This window comes from Rhinoraja longicauda, chromosome 38, assembly GCF_053455715.1.
Source record: "Rhinoraja longicauda isolate Sanriku21f chromosome 38, sRhiLon1.1, whole genome shotgun sequence".
Classification (NCBI taxonomy): domain Eukaryota; kingdom Metazoa; phylum Chordata; class Chondrichthyes; order Rajiformes; family Arhynchobatidae; genus Rhinoraja; species Rhinoraja longicauda.
The window spans coordinates 5765157-5779650 of NC_135990.1; the positions used below are offsets into that span (position 1 = coordinate 5765157).

General features: G+C 46.5%; 1 protein-coding gene across 2 annotated transcripts in view; it reads right to left on the minus strand.

The window, feature by feature from the left end:
- Nucleotides 1-8564: 8564 nt before the first annotated feature.
- The window catches only part of LOC144610809 (collagen and calcium-binding EGF domain-containing protein 1-like), a 134466-nt gene continuing 128536 nt past the window's right edge, over nucleotides 8565-14494 (minus strand). For both annotated transcript variants that reach the window (XM_078429729.1, XM_078429728.1), the window contains one exon: nucleotides 8565-11131. In XM_078429729.1, coding sequence (XP_078285855.1) covers nucleotides 10940-11131 — 192 coding nt within the window. In that variant the 3' untranslated portion in view covers nucleotides 8565-10939. The remainder of the gene's footprint in view (nucleotides 11132-14494) is intronic.

The following is a 14494-nucleotide window of genomic DNA, read 5'->3' on the forward strand; positions in this document are numbered from 1 at the left end:
TTATTGAAATATGATTATAATACTCACCTGTTGGCATTACGTTTACGGGACTGTTAAGCAGCTACAAGTAAGAATGTAATTAGAAACATAGAAATCAGTAACCCGTGCCTGCCTTCTCCCCATATCCCTTGATTCCGCTAGCCCCTAGAGCTCTAACTAACTCTCTTTTAAATTCATCCAGTGAATTGGCCTCCACTGCCCTCTGTGGCAGAGAATTCCACAAATTCACAACTCTCTGGGTGAAAAAGTTTTTTCTCATCTCAGTTTTAAATGGCCTCCCCTTTATTCTTAGACTGGACTCCCCCAACATTGGGAACATTTTTCCTGCATCCGGCTTGTCCAGTCCTTTTATAATTTTATATGTTTCTATAAGATCCCCTCTCATCCTTCTAATTGTTCCGTTGTTGGTACATATGACAATTAAAAACTCTGCACTCTCTTGACACGCGAGCTGGCATGAGTTCCAGAGGGAATGCTCTATAAATTCTCACAGGACCCACTTGGCATGTTGGCAAAGAAACCAAGAGGCAAGGAGTGAACATTTAAAATAAAAACAAATTTGAGATTCTCATGGATGCTCGATAACATCAGCAGTTGTAACGCAGCAAAACGCAGTGGAAACCTAGCCTCTGTTCTCAGCGGAGCAGTTTCTAGACACTAGACAATAGACAATAGACAATAGGTGCAGGAGTAGGCCATTCGGCCCTTCGAGCCAGCACCGCCATTCAATGTGATCACGGCTGATCATTCTCAATCAGTACCCCGTTCCTGCCTTCTCCCCATACCCCCTGACTCCGCTATCCTTAAGAGCTCTATCTAGCTCTCTCTTGAATGCATTCAGAGAATTGGCCTCCACTGCCTTCTGAGGCAGAGAATTCCACAGATTCACAACTCTCTGACTGAAAAGGTTTTTCCTCATCTCCGTTCTAAATGGTCTACCCCTTATTCTTAAATTTCGGCCCCTGGTTCTGGACTCCCCCGACATTGGGAACATGTTTCCTGCCTCTAACGTGTCCAACCCCTTAATAATCTTATACGTTTCGATAAGATCCCCTCTCATCCTTCTAAATTCCAGTGTATACAAGCCTAGTCGCTCCAGTCTTTCAACATATGACAGTCCTGCCATCCCGGGAATTAACCTAGTAAACCTACGCTGCACGCCCTCAACAGCAAGAATATCCTTCCTCAAATTTGGAGACCAAAACTGCACACAGTACTCCAGGCGCGGTCTCACTAGGGCCCTGTACAACTGCAGAAGGACCTCTTTGCTCCTATACTCAACTCCTCTTGTTATGAAGGCCAACATTCCATTGGCTTTCTTCACTGCCTGCTGTACCTGCATGCTTCCTTTCAGTGACTGATGCACTAGGGCACCCAGATCTCGTTGTACGTCCCCTTTCTGTGAGATAACGGCCTGGTGCTCATCTGTGAGTAGGAGGGGGCGTCCGAGAGTTGTCGCCTGGCCTCAGTGCAGTAGAGGTCAGCTCGCCAGACCACCACGGCACCTCCCTTGTCGGGGGGTTTGATGATAATGTCGGGGTTGCTGCAGAATGAGCGGGGGGCTGTGCGTTCAGAGGTTAGAGTAGGTGAAGGGGGTCTTCTCTCGAGAGATGCTGCCTGACCCGCTCAGTTACTCTGACATTTTGTGTCTATCCTCCCTTCTCAGCACAGAGCAGATTCAAAGATGAAGATTTATGAAAGGTAGTTAGTTATGGCAGCTAGTTACATCCGTTAATAACTTTAAGAGAAAGGCAGACTGCTTTCCGGTGAAGAATAGGTTTGGCGGCTGCAAGCAGATGCAAAAAGGTAGATTAAATTATTTTGAAACATGTTGTTCCATTTCCAAGAGATGTCACCCGTGGAATGTAACGTGACAGGGCTGAATAGTACAGATTGAAATGTCGATTAATCTGGTGTGCTTTTGTTTGATTGCAGACTTACAAAGTTCTGTATCTCCTTCCGACTAGATTGCCTTGTTTTATTAAATTCCTTCAACAAATTGAACAAATTGAAGAGACTTCATTTAAGTGTGTAGGTCTGTTGGGAGGAGGAGATTTGGGGCCGTATGGTCTTTCTCACTTTGACAATGTTTCTTTTTTTCTTCCTGTCACATTAGTTTAGTTTACTTTTTAGTTTAGAGATACAGCGCGGAAACAGGCCCTTCAGCCCACCGAGTCCGCACCGACCAGCGATCCCCGCATATTAACACCACCCTACACATGCTAGGGATAATTTACACTTAGTATACAAACCAAAGCCAATTAGCCTACAAACCTGTACGTCTTTGGAGTGTGGGAGGGAACCAAAGGTCTCAGAGAAAACGAACGCGGTCACAGCGAGAACGTACAAACTCCGGACAGACGGCACCCGTAGTCGGGATCAAACCCGGGTCTCTGGCGCTGTAAACGCTGTAAGGCAGCAACTCTACCGCTGTGCTACCGTGCCGCCCTTAGTTTGAGGTGTGTATGTAGAAGCATGCATGCATATGTGTGCATGGAATTCAATTCTGCACATGTGTGTTTATATTGCGTGGGCATGTATATGAACACGCCTGCACATGCACAGTGTAAAAACGTGAAACAGACTTGCTTTGATGTGACTCATTTTGAACTTCCCAAACCCCTCTTGAATGATTTTGGAAACATTGACATTACTTTAGCATAGGAAATACTACAGACAATGTGCAAATAGTATGCCATCAGAAACAACATTGTAAAATGATAATAGACACAAAATGCTGGAGTAACTCAGCAGGACAGGCAGCACCTCTGGAGAGAAGGAATGGGTGACATTTCGGTTTGAGATCCTTCTTCAGACTACTCTTGTCGTGATATTAATTGAGATAACTGGAGATAAATGGGTCTACTGTGGATAGGGTGAGCAGTTTTAGATACTTGGGAGTCCGCATCACAGAGGATCTGACGTGGGCAACGCACATTGCCGCACTGGTGGGTAAGGCAAAGCAGTGCCTTTACCACCTCAGACAGCTGAGGAAATTCAGAGTGTCTCTGGGGATCCTTCATTGCTTCTACTCTGGGGCTGTAGAGAGCATCCTGTCCGGCAACATCACAATCTGGTTTGGGAACAGCTCTGCCCAGGACAGGATGGCCCTGCAGAGAGTAGTGCGTTTGGCAGAACGCACCATGGGAACTACACTCGCCCCCCTGCAGGACCTATACATCAGGAGGTGCAGATCCAGAGCAAGCAAGATCATGAGGGACCCCTACCACCCCAGTAACGGACTCCTCCAGATGCTACGATCAGGCAAACGCCTCCGCTGTCACACTGTGAAAACGTAGAGGATGAGACGGAGTTTCTTCCCACAGGCCATCAGGACTGTTAACTTTTATAACTCCAGGGACTAAATTTTTGTCTACACTACAGTAACTTATTAACTTTATTTATATGCTGTAACTGTAATTCTTTTTTGTGCACAATCCGCAGGCATTGCCACTTTCATTTCACTGCACATCGTGTATGTGTATGTGACAAATAAACTTGACTTGACTTGACTTGTCTTGAGAAAGTTATATCTGCTAAAGAAATTTTGGAGGGAGGTTGATTGACTGACCAAATGGTGCCGGAACAACAAACTTGCTCTCAACGTCAGGAAAACCAAGGGGAAGAGGTAGGTCAAGGATCCACAAACCTGACTTCATTGATGGGACAGTGGAAGGGGGAGGCAAAAACCTCAAATTCCTGGGAGTGCACATCTCTGAAGATCTGCCCTGGACCCAGCACATGAAGTGATGACCACTGCCCAGACCATCACAGGTTCTGACCTCCCCACCATCGAAGGCAGCCAGCATCATCAGAGACCCACACCACCCTGGCCACACTCTCATTTCACTTCTGCCATCGGGAAGAAGGTGCAGGAGCCTAAAAACTGTAATGTCCAGGTTCAGGAACAGCATCCGAACAACTATTGTACGCTACAACATCCAAATAAGCTCTGTTTCATGACATTTGACAATATCGGGTGGCACGGTGGCGCAGCGGTAGAGTTGCTGCCCTACAGCGAATGCAGCGCCGGAGACCCGGGTTCAATCCCGACTCCGGGTGCTGTCTGTACGGAGTTTGTTCGTTCTCCCCGTGACCTGCGTGGGTTTTCCCTCGAGATCTCCGGTTTCCTCCCACACTCCAAAGGCGTGCAGGTATGTAGGTTAATTGGCTTGGTAAATGTAAAAATTGTCCCTAGTGGGTGTAGGATAGTGTTAATGTGCGGACCCAGTGGACCGATAGGGCCTGTTTCCTTGCTGTATCTCTCAAACTAAAACCAAACTAAAACGCTCTAAACTGGTGGATTGGATGCCAGGGAGATCCTCTCCTCCTCCTCCTCCTCCTCTCCAGTCCTCCCCCCATCCTCGCTCTTCAGATCAGAGCCACGTGATCTGCTGGCATCGCGATTTAGAATTTTAGTTGAAATTTCTAACAGTGCAGTGGCACAGTTGGTAGAGTGGCGCAGCGGTAGAGTTGCTGCCTTACAGCGCCAGAGACCCGGGTTCCATCCCGACTGCGGGTGCTGTCTGTACGGAGTTTGCATGGTCTCCCAACAACCCGCATGAGTTGCTTCAGCATCACCACTGGTTAGAGGATTTAACAGCAACGTGGCAAGTTCTCATGGATATTTATCACAATAAATGTACTTTTTAGATTTTTTAGATTTAGCGCGGAAACAGGCCCTTCGGCCCACCGAGTCCGCACCGCCCAGCGATCCCGCACATTAACACTATCCTATACCCACTAGGGGCAATTTTTACATTTACCCAGTCAATTAACCTACATACCTGTGCGCCTTTGGAGTGTGGGAGGAAACCGAAGATCTCGGAGAAAACCCACGCAGGTCACGGGGAGAACGTACAAACTCCGTACAGACGGCGCCCGTAGTCAGGATCGAACCTGAGTCTCCGGTGCTGCATTCGCTGTAAGGCTGCAACTCTACCGCTGCGCCACCGTGCCACCGTACTGTGGGTTTATATGTGCACACATTATACTTCAAGCCATGTTCAAGGTTCCTGCAATGTTGAGCATTTGACAGTGATGACTTAATTGGGTGTGGTTGAAGATTAGTGCCTGACTCCGTCAGCTTACCCAAATAATACTCACTGTCTCTTTCCACATCGAAATACAGCACAGTGGCGCAGCGGTAGAGTTGCTGCCTTATAGTGCCTACAGCGCCAGAGACCCGGGTTCAATCCTGTCTGTAAGGAGTTTGTACATTCTGACTGCGTGGGTTTTCTCCGAGAACCAGTTTCCTCCCACACTCCAAGGACGTACAGGTTTGTAGGTTAATTGGCTTGGTATAAATGTAAAAATTGGCCCTGGTGTAGGATAGTGTTAATGTGTGGAGATCGCTGGTCACTGTGGACTCGGTGGGCTGAATGGCTTGTTTCCGCACTGTATCTCTAAACTAAGAAACTATACTACAGTGTCAGGGACTATCTAGTGTTTAAATGGTGAACGAGCAAAATGTCCTCATTACCTTCCAAACCTGCAACCTCTAACACCTAGGGTGACTAGGTTGGCAGGTAGATAGGAACATAGGTGCATGGAGCTGTTCCTCCATCAAATCACAATGTACCAATTTGGTAATATATGGTCATTACTTCATGTTTATCAATATCTTCATCAAACTGTGTTGGTAGGAATAGCAGATGCTGGTTTACACCAAAGACAGTTGAGGAAATTCAGAGTCTCTCTGAGGATCCTTCAGTGCTTCTACTCTGGGGCTGCAGAAAGCATCTTGTCCGGCAACATCACAGTCTGGTTTGGGAACAGCTCTGCCCAGGACAGGAAGGCCCTGCAGAGAGTAGTGCGTTCACGCAGAACGCACCATGGGAACTACACTCGCTCCCCCTGCAGGACCTATACATCAGGAGGTGCAGATCCTGAGCCAGCAACATTATGAGGGACCCCTACCACCCCAGCAACGGACTGTTCCAGCTGCTACGGTCAGGCAAACGCCTCCGCTGTCACGCTGTGAAAACAGAGAGGATGAAACGGAGTTTCTTCCCAGGGGCCATCAGGACAGTTAACTCTCATATCACCAGGGACTAATTTAATTTAATGTATTAATTTATTTTTTGTGTTAATTTTTTTTTCTATTCTGGTTTGTAGTTTAGCACAATCTGCAGGCGTTGCCACTTTCATTTCACTGCACATCTTGCATGTGTATGTGACAAATAAAGTTGACTTGACTTGACTTGCTGGAGTAACTCAGCTGGTCAGGCAGCATCTGTGGAGAGAAGGAATGGGTGACGTTTCGGGCTGAGACCTATATCTAGACTACAACGCTCTACAATCCTATATTCTGCACTCTATAATTTTCTGCACCCTACGCTCTGTCTATTGTACTTGAGTTTGACTTGTATTTGATTGTATTTATGCATGGTATTATCTGATCTGTTTGGATAGCGTGCAAAACAAAGACTTTTCACTGTGCCTTGGTATACATGATAATAATACACCTAAACCTGTTTGTGGACATTTGCACGACACTGATGGTATGCAAGATGCTTTCTGATCGCATTAATAAGGAGGTGGGTGAAGGTCAGTGGTGTAAAGACATTGAAAAGGCTCTACACATCCACCCTCGACATTCTTCATTCATTTATTCTCTATCACCGTCTCGATCTCTCATTCCCCTTTCCCATGACTTGCAGTCTGAAGAAGGGTCTCGACCCTAAACATCACCTGTTCCTTTTCTCCAGTGATGCTGCCCGACCCACTGAGTTACTTCATTATTCTGTACTGACTTGGTAGTATATGATGTGTAGGAAAAAAATGTGCAGATGCTGGTTTAAATCGAAGGTAGACACAACATGCTGGAGTAACTCAGCGGGTCAGGCAGCATCTCTGGAGAAAAGGAATGGGTGACGTTTTGGGTCGAGACTGAAGAAGGGTCTCGACCCAAAACGTCACCCATGCCTTCGCTCCAGAGATGCTGCCTGACCCGCTGAGTTACTTCATTATTCTGCACTGACTTGGTAGTACGTATATGATGGTTACTTCATTGCAATTGGATCTGAGTCTTGGGACCACATGTTTCACAATATTTTCATTGCACAAAAGGATGTTCACCTGAAAATGTCAAGGAATAGATGTTGCAAGGTGGTGGCTGACCAGATTTATGAAACATTAGTGTAGAAATAGATGATACAGAAAATGCACAGTCTATGCCCTGGACAAGAAGCGTGGCAGTGAAGCAGGGAAATGAAGGCAACATCGTGAAGTGCAAGGAACATCATTGTACATTTTACAAGTAAACAGTGGGGCATAGGTCCACTGTGTACAACTACCTGCCTGGAGTTTGCATGTTCTCCCTGTTCTCCCATAGCTTTGGGTTCTCCGGTTTCCTCCCACATCCCAAAGACGTGCAGGTTTGTAAATTTGTAAATTGCCCCGAGTGTGTCGGAAGCGGATGAGAAAGTGGGATAACATAGAACCAGTGTGAACGGGTGATCGATGGCCTGCATGGACTCGGTGGACCGAAGGGCCTGTTTCCACGTCATGTATCTATCCACTGTAAATGGATCAATTGTAATCAGCCTTTCTGCTGACTGATTTGCACGCAACCAAAGCTTTTCACTGTACCTCGGTATTTGTGACAATAACCTAAACAGAAACCATGCCTTATCTCAAATTTAAACTGGACTGAACTAAGTTGCAAGGTGGCGTCATGAACATAACCTTCTTTAAAATATCTTTATTAGATTTGGTACATAGCCAGTGAAGTTCCCTGTATTTGTTTGATAATTACGAGATACTGTTGATGTATAAGGTGTGGTTGGATGAGGGGCAGGTACACCTCCATACCAGAATCTGAAATTGCACTCCGACAAAGGGAACTGTTGACATAACAATTTATAATGTCAAGTGTTGACATCAGAAATCGTGACAGCAGGAATTAAGACTGGATGTTGTCTATAATTAGAAACTAGGGGGTGTGTGTGTGCCTCTGCTGTCCAAGAAAGCCCTGTGCATTACTAAGATGTGGTTCTTGAAGATACAGCAGCTTTTTTGAGCCATAGAGTCAGAGAGTGATACAGTGTGGAAACAGGCCCTTCAGCCCAACTTGCTCACACCGGCCACCGTGTCCCATCTACACTAGTCCCACCTGCCCCCATTTGACCCACATCCCTCCAAATCTGTCCTATCCATGTACCTGTCTAACTGTTTCTTAAACGTTGCGATAGTCCCTGCCTCAGCTACCTCCTCTGGCAGCTTGTTCCATTCACCCACCACCCTCTGTGTGACATGCTTACGTTGTGAGCACTGCTGCATCCCAGCGCCAGAGACCCGGGTTCGATCCTGACTAAGGGGCGCTGCCTGTGCAGGAGTTCGTGCGTATTCCATGTGACTGCGTGGGTTTCCTCCGGGTGCTCTGGTTTCCTCCCACATCCCAACAACGTGCAAGTTTGTAGGTTAATTGTCCCCAGTGTGCAGAATAGAACTAGTGTACGTGTGATCGATGGTCAATATGGACTCGATGGGTCGAAGGGCCTCTTTCCACGCTGTAGAGCTGAGAGTTTAATGAACACACACAAAGTTACTTTTTTTGTCTACTTTATTAAATGGGCTAGCCCTTTTTGTTAAATATAACAGAGGGTTGTGCAGTCATTTGAATACTAAAAATCAAGCAGCTTTTGAACTCTGTATCAGGAACTGCCTAGTAATGTAAATTGTGCAGATCTTTTCCATATAAATCCTCTGCATTTACAATGCTCCTGAAAATGTCACGACATGGCTCTCCAACAAATTACATTTGAAGTGGACTTGCAATTGCAAATGTTAAAACAGACGTGAAACAGAAACTCCAAAGAAGACTGGCGTTCATGCACCACAATGTGGGTGAACGACCTGGAAACAAGCAACTGCAGATGCTGGTTTACAGAATTAGACACGAAGTGCAGGAGTAACTGCAGTACATCTGGAGAACATGTGGAGGAGGTGTTTGATAGGATCAGTCTGAAGAAGGGTCCCAGCCCGAAATGTCACCTATCCATGTTCTCCAGAGATGCTGCCTGACCCGTTGAGTTGCTCCAGCACTTTGTGTCTACTTTGGGTGAAAGACGTCCATTGGGGCTGTGACAATCTAAAATTCTACATATACTTTACAAAGAAATATTTATACACAAGTTTTCGGAAACTGCCTGCGCGTTCCAAGTCCACAGTAAATAACCTCCTTAAAGCATCGTGTGAAATGTAACATGGACTCAGTACCACATGTAATTGAGGGCATATTCTGCGTTAAAATATCAGCCTGTAAAAACATACATTGAAATGTTAGTGGTGGGATTGATTGCAGTGAGTTAAATCTCTTAGAGAGTGCGAACCATTGAGCTAAGAATGATAGTAACCACCCATCAGGAGCATAAGTCAGCTAGCGGCTATTTACAACAAACTTTCAGCAAAATAAGACATTCCAAGTGATCATTTGTACAGGATTTGGTGGTAGAAGTGACCAAAGATGTGGTCTAAGAGAGAGCGGGTAGTGAGAAGGCTTTGGGTCAGAATCAGATCCAGATTGTAGGATGAAACATCAACAGGTGAGATGCAGGGTGGGTGAGGAACTGGATGCTTGGATAGCAAGGGTGTCAGAGGTTACGGGGAGAAGGCAGGAAAATGGGGTTGAGAGAGAAAAATAGATCAACCACGATAGAACAGAGATGAGGAAAAACTTTTTCAGTCTGAGAGTTGTGAATCTGTGGAATTCTCTGCCTCAGAGGGCAGTGGAGGCCAATTCTCTGAATACATTCAGGAGAGAGCTAGATAGAGCTCTTAAGGATAGCGGAGACAGGGGGTATGGGGAGAAAGCAGGAACGGGGTACTGATTGAGAATGATCAGCCATGATTACATTGAATGGCGGTGCTGGCTCGAAGGGCCGAATGGCCTACTCCTGCACCTATTGTCTATTGTCTATTGTCTATTGGTACGAATGGCCTAATTCTGCTCCTATGACTTACGAACCTGAAGATACACAGTGAATCTTTGCAAGGATGGATGATGTTTTTCATGATTGAGGTAAGCAATAGAGGACGGAGTGATAAAGGACGTATGTTATTGGGATTAACGTGGGGAGAGGAGGCTAACTTTCCCTCTTTGAAACAAGTGTCAGCAAAGCATAGTACATTCACTTTGTCCTGACAAGTAGTTTGTGGCACGATCCATGGATGTTATCATATCATATCATATCATATATATACAGCCGGAAACAGGCCTTTTCGGCCCACCAAGTCCGTGCCGCCCAGCGATCCCCGTACATTAACACTATCCTACACCCACTAGGGACAATTTTTACATTTACCCAGCCAATTAACCTACATACCTGTACGTCTTTGGAATGTGGGAGGAAACCGAAGATTGATCTGACTAACTCTCAGAAGAATACAATGAGACCATGGTGCAACAAAATGCTGGAGTAACTCAGCGGGCCAGGCAGCATCTCAGGAGAGAAGGCTCGGCGATCGTTTCACCTTCGCTCAGTCCGCCTTAACCAACCTGATCTCCCGGTGGCTCAGCATTTCTACTCCCCCTCCCACTCGCAGTCTGACCTTTCTGTCATGGGCCTCCTCCAGTGTCATAGTGAGGCCCAACCGCAAATTGGAGGAACAGAATCTCATATTTCGCCTGGGCAGCGGTATGAACATTGACTTCTCTAACTTGAGATAGCTCCTCTGTCCCTCTCTATCCCCTCCCCCTTCCCAGTTCTCCCACTGTCTTCCTGTCTCCAACTACATCCTTTCATTGTCCAGCCCCCCTGACATCAGTCTGAAGAAGGGTCTCAACCCAAAACGTCACCCGTTCCTTCTCTCCAGAGATGCTGCCCGACCCGCTGAGTTACTCCAGCATTTTGCGATACCTTCGATTTGTACCAGCACCTGCAGTTACTTTCCTACACAATGAGACCAAGGCGCGTTGGGTGGAGCAGAGACCTGGTCACCTGCTGTGACTGGAGGACTCTGTGGGAAACATCTCCTCTTGGCCTGACCCCACGTCCTGGGCGTGCAGGGGCAGCGTGTCGAGCGTGATGCCGCGACGTTCCCCAAACACCCGCTCCTGCAGCTCGATGATATCGTGTCTGACGTCCGCCATCATCAGCAGGAGGAAATCAAACGACCCAGGTGGACCCTGAGAAATGAAAAGATACAAAATCCAACAACAAATCGATCCAAGAATAGTCAGGTTCAAGAACAGCTTCATCCCGACAGCCATCAGGCCATTGAACACCACACAACACTACCCTACGAATGAGGGACAGTCCGAAACTCTCCAATCAACCAAAATTCAAGAGAGAGCTAGATAGAGCTCTTAAGGATAACGGAGTCAGGGGGTATGGGGAGAAGGCAGGAACAGGGTACTGACTGAGAATGATCAGCCATGATCACATTGAATGGCGGTGCTGGCTCGAAGGGCCAAATGGCCTACTCCTGCACCTATTGTCTATTGTCCATAAAATTCTCTCTCTTTCAACCCGTAATGTTTCCCTTTATGTCTTTAGTCAAATCATTCTAACCTCTGAATTATATCTACACATATACGCAGGGGGCACGGTGACACAGCGGTAGAGTTGCTGCCTCATAGCGCCAGAGACCCGGGTTCGATCCGGACCACGGGTGGCGTCAGTACGGAGTTTGTACGTTCCCCCCGTGACTGCGTGGGTTTTCTCTGGGTGCTCCAGTTTCCTCCCGCACTCCAAAGACGTGCAGGTTTGTAGGTTGATTGGCTTAGGTAAAATTGTAAATTGTCCCTAGTGTGCGTAGGATAGTGTTAGTGTGCGAGGATCGCTGTGCGAGGCGCGGATTCGGTGGGCCAAAGGACGTGTTTGCCATGCAGTATCTCTAAACTAAACTAAGCTAAACTAATTTCCAGCAATGGTGGGTTTTGCTCATTTCTTTTATCTAGTTGTAGGAGCCATTTGTGTTTGCGCTGGCAGTGTGAGCATATTATATTATTTTGTCTAGATATATCTTGCCATATTATTTTGGTCACTTAGGGGGCTGTCGTTAGATGAATACATATATGGGCATAACGGAGTGGGAGGAGCCATTACAAGGTGGTATATCTGTGGATGCAAGGACTGGGAGGAGTTAGACACAGGGAGCTTGGAGAGATACAGTTCTTACCAGACCTGCAATGAGAGCTGTGGGCAGACAGGGAGAACAAAGCAGCCAGCTATGACTTGAATGCAAAATAAGTACAGCCTGGTATGTTCATCTTGTGTGTACAACTACTTCAATAAACAACTAATTGAACTGGAAAAATGTCTTGAAGATTGGGGCTTGCCTCTGTTGGGGCTTGCCTCAAGATCTCTCCCACTCCCAGTGAAATAATGGCAATTATAAAAGAGTTTACTGGAAAAGACTGAAGTTGGCATTACACTAGTAATCAGATATGCAGTTGACCTCATTTGCATTTCCACTTGGCCATACGTGGTCAGTTTCTTTGGTGAGGCCGAATCTGGAGTATGGTGTGCAGTTCTGGTCGCCAAATTATAGGAAGGATGTCGACAAAATGGAGAGGGTACAGAGGAGATTTACTAGAATGTTGCCTGGGTTTCAGCACTTAAGCTACAGAGAGAGGTTGAACAGGTTGGGTCTTTATTCTTTGGAGCGTAGAAGGTTGAGGGGGGACTTGATAGAGGTTTTTAACATTTTAAGAGGGACGGACAGAGTTGACGTGGGTAGGCTTTTCCCTTTGAGAGTGGAGAAGATTCCAACAAGGGGACATAACTTCAGAATTAAGGGACAAAAGTTTAGGGGTAACATGAGGGGTAACTTCTTTACTCAGAGGGTGGTGGCTGTGTGGAATGAGCTTCCGGTGGAAGTGGTGGAGGCAGGCTCTATTTTATTATTTAAGAATAAATTGGATAGGTATATGGATGGGAGGGGATTGGAGGGTTATGGTCTGAGAGCAGGTAGATGAGACTAGGTCAGAGAAAGTGGTCGGCGTGGACTGGTAGGGCCGAACGGGCCTGTTTCCGTGCTGTAATTGTTATATGGTTATATGGTTATATATGGTATTGGACAACATTGGGTTAATGCGACATTTTAGGATTATGAATGTCATGAGGAAATGCTTAAGATTCCTCCATCCTAACTACTCTGATTCAGATTCCAGTCTGCCTGTAAAACACAAGCCCGAAGAAGGGTCTCCACCTGAAACGTCGTCTTACTGTCCGAAGAAGGATCCTGACCTGAAACATCGCTCATCTCGTCTAAAGACAAGTCAAAAAGAACTCAAAAGTTCTACTGTCCACTTCCTCCCCAGATGCTGCCTGACCCGCTGAGTTCCTCCAGCACTTTGTATTTTGCTCAGATTCCAGCATCTGCAGTTCATTGAGTCTCCATTGTGACTGGTATCTTTGACCCAAAATGCCGTCTCTACAACAGTTTTCCTTATACTCACGGTCTGTATTCAGTAGTTACATTTGCATGAAGATAAACACAAAATGCTGGAGTAACTCAGCGGGTCAGGCAGCACCTCTGGAGAGAAGGAATGGGTGACTTCTCATGTAGAGATCCTTCTTCAGGCTGAGACTCAGGGAAACGTCAACTAATCCTTTTCTCCACAGATGCCGTCTGTCCCGCTGAGTTACTCCAGCTTTTTGTGTCTACCTTCGGTTTAAACCCTCATCTACAGTTCCTTCCTACTCTCACATTTGCACAGACACAGTTCAGACACTGAAAAACCTGACCTTTTTTTTCACTACCTGCTGCAAATTCCATTTCTGTTGTTGTTTTACCTTAATGCTTTCTTAGACTTCTTGTGTTGAAGTTAAAGGCACTTGTGCATGTCAGCAATCTGTGATGTGTAACATCAAAGTTGCATTAAACTGGAACGAGCACAAAGTATTTCCAGGTGCAGCAGCTGTTGCTTTGTGTCGGTCTTGTCGGGGGAGCAGAAAGGTCTTCCAGCTACAGTGCACAATCATGCAATTCTGTGCATGGGGATAATCTAACACCTCCAGCACACCTTAGCGCAGCGGTGGCGCAGCGGTAGAGTTGCTGCCTTACAACAAATGCAGCGCCCGGGACCCGGGTTCGATCCCGATTACGGGTGCTGTCTGTACGGAGTTTGTATGTTCTCTGCGTGGGTTTTCTCCGAGATCTTCGGTTTCCTCCCACACTCCAAAGACGTACAGCTTTGACGCTAAATTGGCTTGGCAAATGTAAAAAGATTGTCCCTAGTGGGTACAGGATCGTGTTAATAGGATAGTGTTAATGTGCGGGGTAATCGCTGGTCGGCCCAGACCCGGTGGGCCGAAAGGGCCTGTTTCCACGCTGTATCTCTAAACTCTAAACTAAAGGTAAACCTACAAGTCTCACCCTGGTCACTCCTTCTACTCCCCTCTCTCTACTGAAACACCATCAACCAAAATACAACACTGGGAAATGCAAATGAAGAAGGTAAAAACATTGAAGCAGATTTAGGCCTTCCAGCCCTCTCTGCCTGGTATTGGGAGCCATGTTATGGGAAATAGATGGAATGAAT